Raw genomic sequence first — 16317 nt, 5'->3', positions numbered from 1 at the left:
TCACCGACATCACCACAATCACCCCCAACACCCACAACACCAGCGTCTCTGCCAGCACCCGCATTGCCTGTCAGCCCGAGGCTGGCAGTGCTCTGGTGCCCAAGGAGATGGGACCCATGGGTGCCACGCTGTGCCAGCACGGCCTTGCGAAGAAGGGCCAGGGCTGGCGGATGGAGAACACACCACTTTATTGGGGAGGGGGAAGGAGCGCCCGGCAGTGGGCAGCCTTGAGAACTATCCCATGGGTTCGCAGTGGGCTCGGTGCCCGCTCGTCCCGCGAGTGGCTGGGCAGCCGACGTTGCGGGGCCATGAGGTCCCTCCTGGCTCTAGGAGCAGGGGGACATAAATAGAGAGGACAGGCAGGTGGGAAGAGGACATAAAACTGACATAAAATGTCTACACGGCATAAGTAACAATACTTAGGGGTGTGGCTGGGATGAGGTGCCCAGTGAGATGTGGAGGTGTCAGGACCTCCCGCTGCCAGGGTGCTGACACCGGGGATCAGGGTCCCACGGGCAGACTCTGGCGCAGTGCCTCAGCACAGCCGGCCAGCTCCATGCGCTCCAGGGCGCCAAAGACGTGGTCCAGTGTGGCACTGGTCTGCTGGCACCAGCGCTTCAGCATCTCGTACTGCTGGTCACGGATGTGGGTCACCTCCAGCTCTACCAGCTCGATCTCTGCCTCCCGCAGCTCCAGCATCCGCATGAACTCCTTCCATCGCCGTACTGGCACCACATCGATGACAGCGTAAAGCTGGCTGCCCTGCAGCAGGGCACTGCGGGGCTCTGGGGGTGCAGGGGTCTCCCCTTCATCACTGGGCCGCTTACACAGCAGTGTTTGAGTGTTTGCCTGGTGTTCGAGGCTCTGCTTTGCTGTGCCAGCGGCACGCTTCATCCCCTGTAGGGAGCGTGGCTGGGTCCAGCACAGGTTGTCCCACCTCTGGGCACTGAACTGGTGCCATGGTGTGGCTGCAGCCCTGGTCATTGAGGTGGCGGGCTGTGCTGTGGGGAGGGGACCACCTGCCAGGGCATCCTGCCTCTTCCTCTTGTGGTAGATGGCAAGAGCGCACAGGAAGAGAGGCCCGGTGAGTCCCAGCAGGATGTACTCCAGACCCGAGCCTGAAAGGAGGAGTGGGAGCATTCCCATCAGCTGACCAGCACAGTGACAGTGCACCACCAACCCTGGCCCCATTGGCCCCGTACCTTGGTCATTGTTCATGCCACATGCTTGCTGGCACTCTTTGCCACACGTGTCCACGGTGCTCCTGCAAGGAGATGGGACCCATGGGTGCCGTGCTGTGCCATGCCATGGGCCCTACACTCTGTCCTGGCTGGAGGGTCAATGCTTACGTGTGGCATGGCCGGCACTCGTCACCCTCTCTGTAGAAATCAGGCTTGCAGCTGCTGTCACAAAGTGCATCCTGCTCCTCCGAGCCTGGGGAGAGGGTGGGCATGAGGCAGGGTGGCACAGCCAGAGGTGGCACAGCTGGCAGCTCAGGTGGGGCAGCTGGCAGCACTCACAGGGTCGCTGGATGAGGCGTCCGGTGCAGGGCTGGCATTTCCGGCAAGAGAATTCGATGCAAGGCTCTCCAAAGCAGACACGGAAGTGGCCGGGCTCACAGCCACAGGCGACATTGCTGGTGGCCGAGCAGTTGCTCAGAACACTCTGGAAAGCTGCAGAAAGCAGGCAGTGAGCAGCATGGCACGGCGCTGCACAGCACAGCGCAGCACGGTGTGGTGTGGTGCCAGCTCACCTGTTTGGTCACACTCGTAGCAAGCCTGGCACTTCGTGAGGGTGTTGGGCTGGGTGCGGAAGGTGCCGGTGGGACAGGCGAGGCACACACTGCCATTCTCAGGGCTGGTGCAGGGCTTGGACAGGAATGTCCCTGCAAGGACAGGGGCGTGACAGGGAGCACGGCCACCTGGAGCAATGCACCTGCTGTGCCACGGTGTGCTGTGCCGTGCCACACGGACCGGGCAGCGCTCACCTGCGGGACACTGAGGGCAGCACTGTTGAGTGGCGTCGATCCAGTTCATGCCGGCGGGACACGGGGGTCTGCCGCTCATGCCGGCGGGATGTCTCCGCAGGCGGAGGTGCGGCTGCACCAGGACCCGCTGCCTTCGCGGCACGGCGCGGACCCGCCACCCTGGGGGCTGAGATTCGCTGGCCGCCAGCCACAGCGCTGCCAAGGTCACCTGCAAACAGGGAGAGAGCAGGGCTGCAGGCAGCCGGGTTGCTCCAGGAGCCGTGCATCCGTGCCTCACACCAGCTCATGCTGGGCTACCGGAGCCAGAGCCGTACCTGGAATCGTGTGGATACCGATGCCTGCGCAGGGCAGAACGGCTGGAGCCGCCGCCCTCTGCCCCAAAGCCGCGTGGGTGTGCTGCCCCAGGGCCGGGAATGCCCCGCGGCAGCCCCTGTGCTCTGCTTTCCCCGCAGTACACGAGCAAGCAACTTCCTGCTGGCACTGTGGGGGCCATCGTGCATCAGCCTGTGCCCAGCGGTCTGTCGGGTGCCCCCGTGTGCTCTGCAAACGGTGCTTCCAGGCTGGCTGGGGAGCGGCACCGAGGTGCTGGACCGCCTGTGCCAACAGGACCCCTGCCATGTCCCCAGGGGTGGGGACGAGTGAGCCAGGCACATGGATTGCTGGTGGTGCCCTAGATCTCCCGCTCAGGGAGGTGTCGGTAGCCGGGCGCGTAGGGGTTAACGCTGCCAGCTTTGATTTTCCTGGGGTTTATCTCACTCACAGAGGAGGTGATTTCCTCCCCGAAAGGAAGCCGTGCCTGGCTCACGCTCTCCCCGATGCTATCGCGCCTCGTTACGCGAGTCCCAAAGTAGGTCACTGCTCCCCCGCGGGGTGCCAGGTGCTGTCCGCAGGGCAGCCCCGCTCCTCTGGAAGCCCCGCCGGGTGCAGTGCCCACGCTGACACCCCTTCCACTGGCCGGGTCGGGGGCTGAGAGGACTGTGCCAGTGACACTGCGTGGGCAGGGAGCCAGGGGATTCCTCCCTGGGGGCTGGATTTCCCAGCCGTGATGGCCCCGATTAACGGCAGTTGAATCATTTTCTACTAAACCCGCCGCCACCGGCAGACTGGAAACCGCGCTGGGCCGCCCCGCTCGCAGAGCGCTGCCGGCAGATCCGGGCGGCTGCTTCAGTCCCGGCTGCCAGCGGCACATCTGAGTCACCGCTGAGGCACGACCGTCCCGCAGCGGGGCCCTGCCCGCGCACCCCGCCCGCAGACGGGGAGCTGCCCCTGCCCAGCGCGGGGAGCAGGTGCCCGGTGGACAGGGCAGCCGTGGGCACGGGGCAGGCACAGGGCTGGCTGCGTGGTGGGGAGAGCCACCGCCGCTTGTGCCGTGCAATCGCCTCTCCCGCCCGTCACACAGCCGCCGCTCCCGGAGCCCGTGTGCCGGGGCCACCACCCCTGTGCCCCCGACGGCAGCCCCCCGCAGGTTTCGGCATAGCCACTCCCCGTGGCACTGCCCTGCCTGTAGCCCCATGACTGACCCCAGGCTTTCCACGGCCGCATCCTGTCTGTGGCCAAAATCTTTACAGCCCGTGACCCCTGTGGTCACGCCACACCGCGAATGTTTTGGGTGCAGCAGAGCCCAGCCCCAGCTGTTAGCCAGAGGGGTGAGCGGTTTTGGCGCGCTTGACACTGGAGTTAATCCATCTTCCTCCCTCCCTCCTCCAGACCCGTTATGGCCACAGCCGTGGGACACCCCACAATTGGTGCCAGGGCTCCACAGGACCCCCACACCACTGCACTCACCCAAGCCACCCCAGGGCAGCAAGACTTCATCCTTGTGGCCGATGCGGCTGGGTCATGCCGGGGCGGTGAGGGGAGTGGGGCAGCAGGTGCAGTGGGGTGTCGAGGCAGCTCAGTGCCCGGGCAGGGTGCCCCGGCACCCCATGTCTGCCGTCAGCAGCACGCGACGTGTGGTGAGTGAGCGCCAGCCCTCCCCAGGCAGGCTTTTACGCCCAACCACAGCAGGAGGAAATGCTTTTTTGGAAATGAGTCCAAGGGGTATGAAACCACATGACGGGAGTGCTGGGTGCGGGAGGGACCTGCACTGCCTCGCGGACCCGGCCACCGCCCTCCCTCGCTCGTTGGCTCAGACCCACGGCAGCGGGGGTGGCGGGGGCACGCAGGGTATGTGTGGAGCGGTGTTGACCCCCACCCCAGGGCTCCATCCCCACCCTGAACTCCAGAACGGGAGGCAGGAACTGGCCCCAGCCCCCTCATTCTCTGTCTCGGTGGGGCTCCCTCAGCCACTCCGCACCCACCCCGGGTGGTGCCCAGCTTTGGGTGCCACTGAAGCCAAAGGAAAGGCGAGGCAAACATGAGCGTGCACCAGCTGGTTTTATTGCTCAGCTGGGACGTGGAGTGCAGCTTAGCATGGGGGGGCAGCCGGGGCTCTGGCCACCGCGCATGTCCCACCGTGGCTCCCACACTCCGGTCCCAGGTGCTGCCATCCACTGCCACCCCACAGGGCAAACCTGCCTCAGCCCTGCACCGTCCTCTCCTGCCACCAGCCCCAGCCTCCTCCCTGTGCTGTCCACAGCACTGTGCCACCAGCACCACATCCCTCTCAGCACCTTCCCCACTCACCACTGCCGACGTCTTCATCCCTTCCTCACCTGCAGGAGCTGACCCAGAGTCTCCCGCAGCCCCCCACAGCCCCAGGGCCCCCTGCTCGACAACTCTCATGTCTGTGGACAAGGGGGTCAGCACAAGCCGTGTGCCACGTCCAGCCCCGCACCGCCATGCCCAGGACACGTCCTCGCCAAGGGGACTGGTCTGCATCCCCATCCATGTCCCCACCAGCGTGGCATCCCAGTGCCCGCTCTTCCCGGCCCCGGCATTACGCTACGGTTAGAAGCAGGAGAAGCTCCTTGGTACATCCATGCATCTGTCCTTTTCCACGCCAGCGGCACTCAGACCTCCCTGCAAGATACAGAGAGGGGAGAGATGCCTTCAGCACTGGGGTTCGGTCCCTGGGAAGCCCCTGGAAGAGTCGGGGCATCCCCGAGGAGCAGGCAGCGTGTGCTTACGAGGCCGTCAGCGTGGAGTTGAGCAGCAGCGTGGTCCGGATCCGGTACAGCTGCGCCAGTGTCAGCTTGCGGTGCTGTGCCGACTGGGGATCCGAGAGGGTCCGGCGGGCAGGAGGTTGGGGGTCACGCCTGAGCTCCCCTGGGAGGGATGCTGGGCTCTCCACCGGCTCCTCTGGCTCTGAGAGCTCTGATGTGGAGCTGCCACTGCTGCCGGGAGCAGGCAGAGGTGCGGGATCTTGGCTAGTCCGGGGGGAACCAGCACAAAGGTCAGAGAGGCTGCGGCTTTGGCTTAGGGGGCCTGGGGAAGTGGGGCACAGGAGTTGGGGCAAGCTGGCCTCCGACTTGGACTTAAGCACCCTGGCCGGGCAAGGCAGGAGCTGCACGGGCGTCCGGCGGCGCAGCCGGGGCGAGGCGGGCCGTGGAGCCAGAGCGGCCCGGGAGGGCTCCTGCGCCTCCTTGCCCGTCCCCTCTGGCTGCTGGCCGAAGTCCCGCAGGGAGGCAGGAGAGAGCGTGCCATAGGCGCTGTCGATGGAGGATGAGCGGCAGCCGCTGCCCGGGGAGGCCACGCCGTGGGGCAGGGGAACGGGCAGGGCGCCTGCAGGCAGCTCCTGAGTGGGGGTCTCGGCGGAGGTGGGGGTCTCAGCAGAGGTGCCCGTGCCGATGGAGGTGCTGGTGCTGATGGAGGAGCCATCCGAGGTTGAGCTGAAGGGTCCTGTGTCCCAGTCTGGCGAGGAGAGCTCATCGCCACCATCTGCTGCTGCCACGGCAAGTGTCTCGGTGGAGCCGTCGGACGGGCTGTGGAGGCAAGAAGGTGAGGAGGGGTCTGTGCCAGGCTGGGGGCCTGCAGGTCCCCCCCTCCTGCTCCCTACCACTGCTGTGAGTCCGGGCTGGTGCTGCTGTGGTGCAGGATGGTAGGTGAACTGGCAGCTGAGGTGCCACTTTCACCGTCATCCTCCTCGTCCTCCTCGTCCTCCTCCTCCTGCTCCTCCATGCGCCGGCGCTGCCGCAGCCGCTGCAGCAGGTTCTGGGAAAGGGGGGTCATCAGTGAGAAATGGGGTGTGCACAGGGCACCCACGGGTCCCCCACTCACCCACTCATGTGCCCTCACCTGGGCATTGCGCACTGCCTCGACCCAGCTGCGGCACAAGGGCCCACTGGTCTGGAAGGTGTAGGCAGCCACAGCACTCCCCAGCTCGTTCAGGTAGATGAGGAGGAAGGAGCCTGTGGGCAGCAGCTGTCAGCAGTGTCCAGGGACCTCCCAGTAGTCCCTGTTACACCCAGTGCTCTCACCTGGGTCTCTGAGCTCCCGGCAAACGACTCTGTCCACCAGCAAGGGCTGCCGGATCACCTTGGTGCGCTCAGCCTTCTTGAAGGGCTTGGTGATGAGGAAGAGGTCGGTGAAGAGGAAGCAGTAAACGTCCATCTGGGGGTGAGAGTGGGGCCATGAGCGCCAGTCGGTGCAGTGAGAGAGGGCGGGCAGGCAGGGGCCAGAGCTGAGACCTCCCTGTCCCCTGCAGTCCTCACCTTGCTGTCTTTACCTTCCCGCATCCTCAGGCTGCCCTCGAGGAGGAGCTGCCGGGTGTCCTCTGGGGAGGTGCCGGGGATGGGCGCCGTCAGGTCCAGCCGCAGGAACTCCTTAAGCAGCTGCCAGAAGCCCCCGGTGTCAGCATGGGGTGCATGGGGTAACATGGCATAGGTGCCATGGCATGACATAGCATGGTGTGAAGTGACATAGGGCGGCACAGCAGGGTGGCAGAGCGGTGTGGCAGAGGGTGGCATTGAGCAGCATGGCATGGCACAGCACGAGATGGCAGCTCCACCATGTCCAGCCTACCTTGTCCACCTCGTCTGTGCTGCCCTCCACCACCTCGTAGGCATCAATCCTGCTGAGGATGGCGTCCAGGCGCTGCCGCTCCTGCCGCTGGCGCATCCGCGAGTTGACGTCGTTGATGAAGCGTTCCACAGAGCTGATCTGTGCCAGGAGTGGCGGCAGGTTTGAGGGGACAGGGACCACCGACCCTGCTGCCCCCCAGCCCCGATCCCTTACCATGGTGTTGATGGCCTCACGGGCGCGTGGCTCATCCGTCTTCTTCAGGATAGACTTGAGGAGCAGCGGGTACTTGGTGAGGCGCTGGTGAGGTTTCACCAGCATGTCGCTCAGCTTCAGGCGGCTGCACTGCTCCTGCTTCTCGGCCCACTGCGGTACACAGGCATTGGCACCAGCACCACCCTGGCCCCAGCCCTGGTCCCTGCCACCCCCTTACCGTCACGTAGGTGCGGAAGAGCTCGCTGTCCCGCAGCAGCGCCCGCATGTACTCCATGCAGCCCTCCTCCTCCATGCAATACCGCACGTAGGGCTTGAAGAGGGACCCAAACTGGGGGACACAAGGAGGTCACCATGCACCACACGGCACGGCACGGCTCCCCACCGTGGCGTGGCAACTCCACTCACCATCTTGAAGCCATCAAGGAAGTCGATGGGGTCAAGCAGTGCCCCGGTCCGTCGTGCCTTGGCCAGCACTGGGGCCATGACACTGCGCCACAGCTTGCAGTGCAGCTGGATGATCTCCCCAATGTTACTGAAGAGTCGCTCGGCATCCACCTGTGGGGGTGAGGTGGGCAGCGCTGCAGAACGGCCCCTCCACCCTGCAGCACGGCGAGGCTGAGGACCCATCCCTGAACACCATGTCCCCTGCAGCCCCCTCCATTTACCTCACAGAGCAGCCCTGATTCCTGCAGGTTCACCAGGCAGGAGAGGAAGAGCTGTGGGGAGAGAATGGGGAGACAGTGAGCTGCAGCCACAGCCCCTCGTCCCAGCACCGTGCAGTAGCTGCCAACACTCACATCAGTGATGACTTTGAGGTTCCGGATGTAGGTGGCCTCTGTGTGCAGCAGCTCCCAGATGGCTTCCTGCTGGTGGCACTGCCGTCGTGACAGGACCTGCCAGGCTGAGTGTCAGCACTGTGCTGGGGCCTGGGCAGAGCCCCTGAGCCTCCCCAGGCCCTGTCCCTACCTCTGTGCCCTGGATGATCTGCTGCCAGCTGTCCTCCAGCGTCAACCCAGCCTCGTCCCCGTCCTCCTCCCAGGAGTCACGGTCAAAGCGGAGCTGGGGTGGCAGCTTGGGCAGCCCAAAGATGCTGTAGGCGTGCAGCCTGTTCACCAGCTGCTCCAGCTTCTCAGTCTCCTGGCCAAAAGTGGGGGACAGAGCGGCTGGGCGAGGGCCAGTGGGCATGTGCCACGGACTGCCTCACCATGCCTGCGGAACTAGGGTCTCGAGCCCCAGGGGGACCCTCCCCCTCCCCAGCATAGCCACAGGTGGTTCCCACACCCCCTCCCCATGCCTGCATCCCACATACCCGCCCGAAGGAGCCCGTGCTAGTCCCGGAACCGAAGAAGCCGCTGAAGCGGCTGGCGGCGCGGTTCTTCCAGGTGTCGGTGCCATTGGTGGACAGAGAGCTGCTGCCGTGCAGGGCTGGCTCGGGGCTGGGGATGCTGGCGTCTCCCAGGAACTCCGTTATGTTCTTCCTCCGCCGTCCCGGAGCCTGCAGCGGGGACAGCCAGCGTCCCCAGGGTCAACGCCCAGCACTGCGGCCGTGGCACTGGGATGGGGACAGCGGCCCGGCTGACCTCGAGCACCGTGGGACAGACAGACGCCCAGATGGCAGCCCCGGGCAGTGGGGTCCCCCGGCCATGCTCCCCTGCCCGCACTGACCTGCCTACCTGCATCCCGGGGGTGCAGAGCCCCGGGGGTGCAGGACCCCGGGCGCTGCCTGGCCAAGCCCGGCCGGCCATGGACAAGCGGCCCCAGCAATGGGGGGGCTCAGGGCATCCCGGGGGTCGCAGCACCCGGCCGAGCCGCCCGTCCAACCGCGCTCCCGGCTCGGACCACAGCGCCGGGGCCGGGCAGGCTGTGGACGAGCTCCTCCGAAACAAAAGGAGGTGGGGCCAGCGCAGAAAACCTAATTTCCCTCCTCGGTAGATAAGCTACCAGAGCCGAACAATTCCCCGGCGGAGATCAAAGCCCCCCGGCCGGTCGCGAGAGCTGGGTCACGGCCAAGAGGCTCCCGCCGCCCCGGGCACCGCTGCACCGGCTGCTCCCCGTGTGTCCCCGTGTGTCCCTGGGCCGTGCCGGGATGTGGCCGCTGCCATCTCCTCCCCGTGGTATAAAACGCAACAGGGCCGGGGCTCCCTGCCTGCCACCAAACCCTGGGAAGCGGCATGCCGCTGCCACCGCGGCCAGCACGGCCCCACACCCTGCCACGTCCGCAGAGCCGGGCGGGAAGAGCTGCTACGGGCACCATCCCCTTTACTCACTGCGCTGCCGCTTCTCCAGGTGCCCCGGCTGCCACCAGCCCCAGCGCCTCGCTGCCACTTGGGGCTCACCTGCCCCCACGAAGGTGGTCGGGACCGAGACCCCCGCAGAGGTGGCAGGTTGCCCGCTTGTCCCCTGGCCCTGCTACAGTCTTGCCGGTCCCGCAGCCAGGCATCATAGTGCTGGACACGCGTGGCCACTAGTCCTGGCCAGGCAGCCAGTCTGCCGCCTTCAGGGCCCGCTGGCACAGCAGCAAGCACCGCGTCCCCCTGGCCAGACCCAGCGGAGCTGCTCCCTGAGGGCCTGGCAACCTGCTCCCGTGGGAGCGACGCCCAAGCCGGTCCCACGCCTTATCTGGGGCCAGGGTCCACGGGGCAGGACAGAGCTGCTGTGCTCAGCAGCTGCCAGGTGCCACAGAGAGAGGAGGGACAGCGGCCAGGGTGAGTCCTGAGGCCAGGGTGAGTCCCAGGGCTGGGGTGGCACCGAGCAGTAGGCACCACTGGGGCCCCCAGGGTTCCTGTTTGCCTTTGCTTTGGTGCCAGCCTGTACCTGGCGCAGCCAAAGGGCTGGTGCTGCTACTTGAGCTGCTAGACTACCACGGTGTAGCCAGAACAGCACAACACAGCACAGCCTGCCTGGCACAGCCAGGAGACAAAGTACGTCTTGGGGGACTTCAGGGAGATCTTCATCCCACACCACACAAGGCCATGGAGAAGACACCATGAGCCATCTTCACCAGAAAGAATGGCTGTGGGGGGAATCACACATGCTGTCATCCCATTCCCAATTCCTCCCTCCCCAGAGCTAGCACTGGCACTCACCAGGCTCTCAGTGCCCTCCCGGCGTCCTGGCAGTGGCTCCAGCACTGGCCCAAGGAATGCAGCACTGCTGGCAGGGTGCAGGATGGGCAGGCTGGCTGACCTGGCATCTCTCACTGCCTGCTCCACCTTGAGCTCATCCCCGGGCTTGGCTGTGGGAGCATCAAGTTGTCAGTGTCCTCTGGGAATTTTGGAGCAGCCAAACCTCCCTCCAGGCCCCCGCAGCACCTTTCACCCGCAGGTAGTGTCCCCCAAAGCGATACGCCTCGAACTGCAGGGACAGCGGTGTGTGGGACTGGTCCAGGTAGATGTCCACTTTACCCAGCTCGATCGCCTTCCTCTCAAAGACTGGCAGCAGCACTTCCCTGCAGGACACGAGCCCCACGTATCTCTCTGCATCTGTCCCCACATTGTCCCTTGTCCTGTCCCCACTAGACTCACCCTAGCGACTTCTTCTTCACAGCTGGCACGATCTCTGCCTCGATGTCGATGCTAAGATCAAACTTCAAGGTGAAGCACTCCTTGCTGGGGTCCTGGGGGCAGGTGGCAGCTGCTTGCCCAGGGGTCCCTCCCTCCCTCCCACCAGGGCCATTCTGCTGCCCTGCTGAGTGCCCCAGGGAGAGGAGCGGTGCCTTACATCCGTGTGCCTGCGCCAAGCCTTCTTCTTGGGCAGCTTCAATGCTGAGCTCCTGCGTTCCCTGTGGGCACAGGGAGGGCAGGGTGACAGGGATGCCACGGGCTGGGGTTGCACACTGGCTGTGCAGGGCCAGGGGCTCACCCTCTGCTCTCTACTGGACCCTCCTCCTCCTCCTCCACATCAGAGGCAGGGCTGGTACGCGGGGGGCATGAACGTGTCGACATGTTGCGGGCCAGGATGGAGCCTGCGAAGGGACATCGGGCATCGAGCTGGGCTGTGACAGCTCCCCCAGCCCCGGGCTGGCTCCCACTGCATCCCACTCCCATCTCTAAGCAGCCCCAAGCACGTTCCGTCACTCCCATCCCTGCGCCGCTGCCACAGAGCCGTCCAGCTCACCTTGCGGGGACAGGTCGAAGCGGATGTGGCCATCGAAGTGCATGGCGCCATGGAGGCGGCCGTCGCAGAGCTCACACAGGCTGAGGGGGCCGCTGCGGCTCAGCTGCTGGCACTCTGCGTGGTGGCATTCCTGGGGGACGCGAGTCCATCAGGCAGGGCCTGCCAGCTATGCCATGTTGGCAGGAGGGATGCAGCTGGCACATTGTTCACAGGGAACGCTGAAGCCAGAGCGGGCACGGGGAAAGCAGCGCGGCCAGGACATGGCCATGTGGCAGTGGGTGCTGTAAGGGCATGGTGATGACACAGGGCCCCTCCCTGATCCACCGCAATGAGCAGAGACCCCGGGACACCTGCACTTGCTGAGGCTTGGACAAGGAGCTGTGGGACAGTCACCTGCACGGTGGCACCAGCATCTCACCAGCGGCCCAGGAGGCCGCCCTGGCATCCCACAGCCCCTCTGTGCTGACGAGAGCCGTGTCCCCACGGCAGGACGGAGGAAGCGAGCGTCTGCAGCCAAACAATGCTCCAAGCCGGCGGGTTTCCTCCGATTGTGTGCGGCCACGGCCGCGGCCCCAGCCCCTCCAGGCATTCACAGCGGGTTATTTTTAAACTCCCGGCCAGGCCCCCAGCATAGCGCACAGCCCCTGTTCCCTGGCCAGTGCCCTTCTCACTGGGGCTCCTACTGGCCCTGCTCCTGGGGACTGTGGTGCCAGCAAGTCCTGCTGCACAGCTGACACATCCTCGTCCCCGTGTGGGACCTTCACCGCCACCCTGCACGCGGAGGGCTGCGAGGGTGCTGGGAGGAGACAGCCCTGCCCGGGCTTGCCTGTAGTGCAGGGCGCTGCTGCGGGGAGGAAGCGCCTGTGCAGCTCCAGCCGCCCCCACTTCCTGCCCTCCTTCCTCCCGGCGCTGCTGAGGTCAGCGCTGACGCGCTCCCACCACCCGCGCTCTCTCCAAGGGGCCGCTGGCCCCTCTGCAGCACCCCCTGCCATCCACGAGTGTCCTATCCCAGGCCTCGAGACAGCCAGGACACCCTGTGCCCCCCGTCCCTCCTCCTCTCCCACCATGTGTCCCACAGTGTCGCCGCCCGTCGTAGCCATCGTGACACCTGCGTATATGCAGGGAGTATGGCCGGGGCTCCAGGCAGTGCCCGCAGCTGGCACTCGTTCAGTGAGAACCCCTGGGACCCTTGGCAGCTGCCCCAGAGGGGTGCGGGGCTCCTCATACACCCTGTGCCAGCGGCTCATCCCTGGACTCATCCCCACGGGAGGGGCCAGGCAGGATGGCCAAACCCCTCTGTTCACCCCAGGGATCAGCTCCTGATCCGAGCCCCATGGAAATCCCAGCACACGGCAGCTCCGCCGCCGCTCAGCAGGTGCCTCACAAAGCGAGGGGGATCACGATCCTGCACCGTGACACGGCGGGATGAGCCCCCAGCCTGACCAGCACCCTCCCCGCTACCTGCCAGGCACCATCAGGGGTCTGGTGACAGCCGTGGGGTGGCCTCTGTCGCTCCCAGCTGTGCTAGCTGCACTCCTGGGCAGCTACAGCTCAGTGCCACGTGTGCCCCGGGAGCACCGGCCCTGCCAGCCCAGCGTGCAAACAGAGCACCGCGGCACACCCCGGTGCGCCCGGACACCGCCCGCGGCCCCGCACGGCAGCCCCGGGGACTCGCTGGGAGCCAGGGCGTGGGTCCGGCCCGGCTCTGTACAGCCGGTGGGAGAGAAGGGACCCTAAATCCGCCCTGGCTTCGCGTTAGCGAGCGGGGGGACAGACGGGCTGTAGTGGATTAGCCCAAATCACGGCAGCTTGGGGAAACGCGTAAAGCGCCGCTGGTGCCGTTAAATGCCAGCAGGACCCTGACACCAGCAGGGAATGCACATCCAGCACAGCAGGCAAGGGCCCTTCAGGGAGCGGCAGGTTGGGCAGAGCTGTCCGCTGCCCTTTTGCACCCCCAAGACCCCAGGCAGCAGCTGTCCCCATCCCGTAGGACCCACCTTGGCCGCCCTCCTCTCTCCGGCGCAGTCGGGATTCTGGCAGTGCAGCACTGTCTCCTCTTCTGGGCACGGCTCCGCTGTGGAGAGAGTAGGGTCAGTGCCTGGGTGCCGTGGTGAGCTCCCTCTGGGTCCGTGCTAAGGCCCCCACGCCAGGAATCCCGGGTTTCAGAGTTCAGCAAAGCACTCGGGCTCAGCCCCACGGCTCATCCACGGGAATGAAGCCCCATGCCCAAGAGCCAGTGATGCATCCTGGCCGGGGAACGCACAGTAGCAGAATCCGTCACCTCCTGCTCGGCACCCCAGGGTACAGGATGAGGACACGGACCTGCCCCAGCTCCCCTGGGGCTGGCACGGCCTGGAGCTGCAGCAGCAACAACACTAAATCTGCCGCTGTCAGCCCCAAACGGGGCTTAGGAGCCACTTTAAGCTTTGACAGTTAAATCGGCCTTAGGGACAAATCCTATTTTGAAGGCTTTTGTTATGTGTCGAACCTAATCGTTTAAAAATAACAGAGTCCGGGCTGTTCGCAGCGGCAAACGAGCAGTACAGACACCCTCTGGCAGGACAGCCCCTCTGCAGGCAGGGATGCACCCTTGGGAAGCTGCCTGCTGGGCAGGGAGCCGCCGCCGGGGACGTGGAGAGGCCAGATGGCATGGCTCTGCCACAATGGCACGGCTCTGTCAGGTGGCACGGCTATCATACCGGCCCAGCGGCACAGGGACTTCCCCGCCGCACTGCTTCCCTCTCCCGCATCCTTCCTGCCAACAAAAACAGCATCCGCGCCGACCCGAGCGAGACCGCGGCCAAGGCCAGGGTTAGAAACAGTCTGCGGGATAAAACAGTCTGCCTTTTGAGGCAGCACTGAAAAAACTGCTGCTTCTGCCTGGAGAGGGGGAAGCAACTCGGAATGGTGGTGGCTGCTCAGGCTCCCATCTGGGAGGCGATCCCGGGGCTGCTGTGGCACCATGGGCGCTGCTGGATGACGATGCAGGAGCAGCCGGGCCGGGCTGAGCTCGTCGCCCTCCGGGAACCGGGCTGAGAGCCGGGCTGGGAGCGGGGCTGGGAACCGGGCTGGGAGCCGGGCTGGGAGCCGGGGCCGGGCGCTGCCCCCGCGGCAGGAGCACAATGAGGCCTCTGTCCCCGCGGCCGCCCCGCAGCGCCCGCCGGGCTGAGCCGGCCCCCGCCCCCCCCCGCCGCTGCCGTTTCACTTGACCTATCGGGAATAATAACGGAAACAAATAAGAAATTCTTTCATGCACCCAAGGGAAAGTTTTCCAAACTCACCAAAAAACTAGAGGCTGGCCGGAGCGGCCGGCGGTGCCAGGGATCAGCGCCACGCCGCAGCCGCCGGCACGGCCAGAGCCGCGTGGCCGCTCCCGAAAGCCGACCCTGCCCGCGGGTCACACATGCACCGGGGCCTGGGAGCTCCTCGAAGAGAGCCCCGCTTTGTGGAAGAGGCAGGAGCGTGTCCGAGTCTCCACCAGACACTTCGGGGGCTCCAGGAGAGATCCTGTCCCCATCAGCTCCTCTCCCCGCCCGGTCGCCTCCTCCTTCTCCTGCTGCCCGCTGTGCTATCACACCCGGCGTTCCCGGAGACGGCAAAGGAGTTTTGAAACCGGATCGTCCTTGCTGCAGAGCGCACGGCAGCGGCAGCCGGCTGCTTCAAACGCCGGCCTGGCCCGCGGGGAGCGGCGCCGGTGGCACGGGCGATTCGCCGAGCGCTTCCCAGCCGCACCTGCAGCATTCCCACGGCATCCCGGCGGCACCCAGGAGCTTCTCCCATCCCCTCACCCTCGCTGCCAGGGCTGGAGGCTTTGGGCAGCCGCGCTCAGCCACAGCCTGCCGGCTGCCCAAAGCCCCCCCGGCCACCTACCCCCGAGCTCCTCGCTGACGTCCAGGCTGGAGCTCCAGGAGAAGCGCTCCACCGCCCCGTACTCCAGGCCCGCCAGGCCGGGCGGCAAAGCCTCCAGCTCGTAGGCACCCCGCTTCCTCCAGTACAGAAACATCCTGGGGTTGCGGCCCGGGGGTCCCCCGGAGCCGTGCCCGCCCCGACGGGGCCACCGGTGGGACTAACCGGGGGAGACCAGCTCCGGCTTTAAGAGTGGGTCCCGGTCTCTGGACAAGCGGTGCATTGACGCCGCCGGCGGGAGCCGCGGGGCGGCCGAGGGTGCTGCTGGAGGCTGCCCAGCACCCGCGCGGGGGGCGCACAAAGGGCCTTTCTTCAGCCTCCTACAGACATTGCACAAATTTCACTTTCCACCGTCTATGGAAGACATTCGGCCACGGAGACAAGACGTGCTTGTGATGGAAAGAATCAGCGTTAAGGAGGGGGCTGTTTGGCGGCTCTGCCGTCCGCCCGGCTTTTGAGGGGGCAGGAATGCGCCGCCCGGAGCTCCGGTTGTATCCCTGCACCCGTGGGCACACGGGGGCCCTCAGCCTGCCGAGGGAAAACCAGGGATCTTTATGGGGATTTTCCTTCTGCTAATGCAAGAAAGCACCAGATAGATAGGGCTCCAACCACACAAAGACAACAAAAATGGCACCTTCATCCTGCCCCACGCAAAACTGCCAGGCCAAGATCATCCCAGCCTCCAAACTCATCACGGCATCTCCTCCCAGAGGCACCAGGTGTTTCTCAGAGTTTTGTTGCTTCTAGGCACCCTTTGCCAGGAATTCCGTGAGAAATCGCTGCTGCAAAGGTAACAGATGCCAATGTATTGCAAAATTAATCCCGCTTGATTTAGTGCATCCTTAATATTTGAAGTGCTGTCACAGATTTTCCATTGATCACAGAACAGTGTTCTTGTTGGTGGGATGCTTCCACCGAGGTTTATACTCCAAAGCCCCCAGCTGTCCCTCTTCCCCTCAGGGAGCACCAGGAGCCAGTGAGGTTCCCCTTTCTTGGGGCTGCAGCATCCATCTCTGGGCCCCAGCAGCCACTGGCATCTTGTACCCTTACCCCCAAAATGCCCCAAACCAGACGCTTGCAGCTCGGCACACAGAGGTTACTCACTTGTCCCCCAGCTCCAAGGGACGTGCGATCCACTGTCCTCAGCCGGGTGAGGTGGATGTTGGGGGGCTGGTGACACCAGGGATACTCGG

General features: G+C 65.3%; 2 protein-coding genes across 4 annotated transcripts; both read right to left on the bottom strand.

Moving 5' to 3' along the window:
* Positions 1-269: 269 nt before the first annotated feature.
* On the bottom strand, positions 270-4013 carry TNFRSF25 (TNF receptor superfamily member 25). Its single transcript, XM_040084632.2, has 7 exons — positions 3773-4013; positions 1988-2195; positions 1754-1885; positions 1521-1673; positions 1350-1434; positions 1203-1264; positions 270-1118 (listed from the first exon to the last, which is right to left on the bottom strand). Exons 1-7 carry the CDS (start codon positions 3800-3802, stop codon positions 502-504), a joined length of 1287 nt encoding a protein of 428 aa, XP_039940566.1. The 5' UTR covers positions 3803-4013; the 3' UTR covers positions 270-501.
* A 342-nt stretch (positions 4014-4355) lies between these two features.
* PLEKHG5 (pleckstrin homology and RhoGEF domain containing G5) lies at positions 4356-15287 on the bottom strand. 3 transcript variants are annotated; one of them, XM_040084752.2, is made up of 22 exons: positions 15089-15286; positions 13216-13292; positions 11219-11348; positions 10964-11066; positions 10823-10883; positions 10627-10718; positions 10414-10550; positions 10189-10337; positions 8412-8597; positions 8069-8239; positions 7900-7995; positions 7768-7818; positions 7508-7657; positions 7320-7430; positions 7103-7252; positions 6890-7027; positions 6580-6699; positions 6346-6478; positions 6164-6276; positions 5925-6079; positions 5056-5850; positions 4357-4948 (listed from the first exon to the last, which is right to left on the bottom strand). In XM_040084752.2, the coding sequence occupies exons 1-22, from the start codon at positions 15219-15221 to the stop codon at positions 4939-4941; spliced, it is 3261 nt and encodes a 1086-aa protein (XP_039940686.1). In that variant the 5' UTR covers positions 15222-15286; the 3' UTR covers positions 4357-4938. The 3 variants fall into 3 exon arrangements, with proteins under 3 accessions (XP_039940685.1, XP_039940687.1, XP_039940686.1); XM_040084751.2 differs by having other exon boundaries at positions 4356-4948; positions 5925-6276; positions 15089-15287; XM_040084753.2 differs by lacking the exon at positions 15089-15286 and adding an exon at positions 14500-14524 and having other exon boundaries at positions 4356-4948; positions 5925-6276.
* Positions 15288-16317: the final 1030 nt, after the last annotated feature.

The sequence above is a fragment of the Hirundo rustica genome, chromosome 22 (genome assembly GCF_015227805.2).
Source record: "Hirundo rustica isolate bHirRus1 chromosome 22, bHirRus1.pri.v3, whole genome shotgun sequence".
Taxonomy (NCBI): Eukaryota; Metazoa; Chordata; class Aves; order Passeriformes; family Hirundinidae; genus Hirundo; species Hirundo rustica.
This window is presented reverse-complemented; position numbering and strand designations above follow the sequence as displayed.

What these genes read in the sequence shown, in the direction of transcription:
- TNFRSF25 (XM_040084632.2), bottom strand. Translation starts at nt 3,802, where the DNA reads ATGAAGTCTTGCTGCCCTGGGGTGGCTTGG. An exon ending in CTGCCCTCAGTGTCCCGCAG is followed by an intron (nt 1,886 to 1,987) that starts GTGAGCGCTGCC and finishes CTGTCCTTGCAG; the next exon opens with GGACATTCCTGTCCAAGCCC. An exon ending in GAGTGCCGGCCATGCCACAC is followed by an intron (nt 1,265 to 1,349) that starts GTAAGCATTGAC and finishes ATCTCCTTGCAG; the next exon opens with GAGCACCGTGGACACGTGTG.
- PLEKHG5 (XM_040084751.2), bottom strand. Translation starts at nt 15,221, where the DNA reads ATGTTTCTGTACTGGAGGAAGCGGGGTGCCTACGAGCTGGAGGCTTTG. An exon ending in GGGAGGGCACTGAGAGCCTG is followed by an intron (nt 8,598 to 10,188) that starts GTGAGTGCCAGT and finishes TCCCCGCTGCAG; the next exon opens with GCTCCGGGACGGCGGAGGAA. An exon ending in TCTTCCGCACCTACGTGACG is followed by an intron (nt 7,253 to 7,319) that starts GTAAGGGGGTGG and finishes TGTGTACCGCAG; the next exon opens with TGGGCCGAGAAGCAGGAGCA.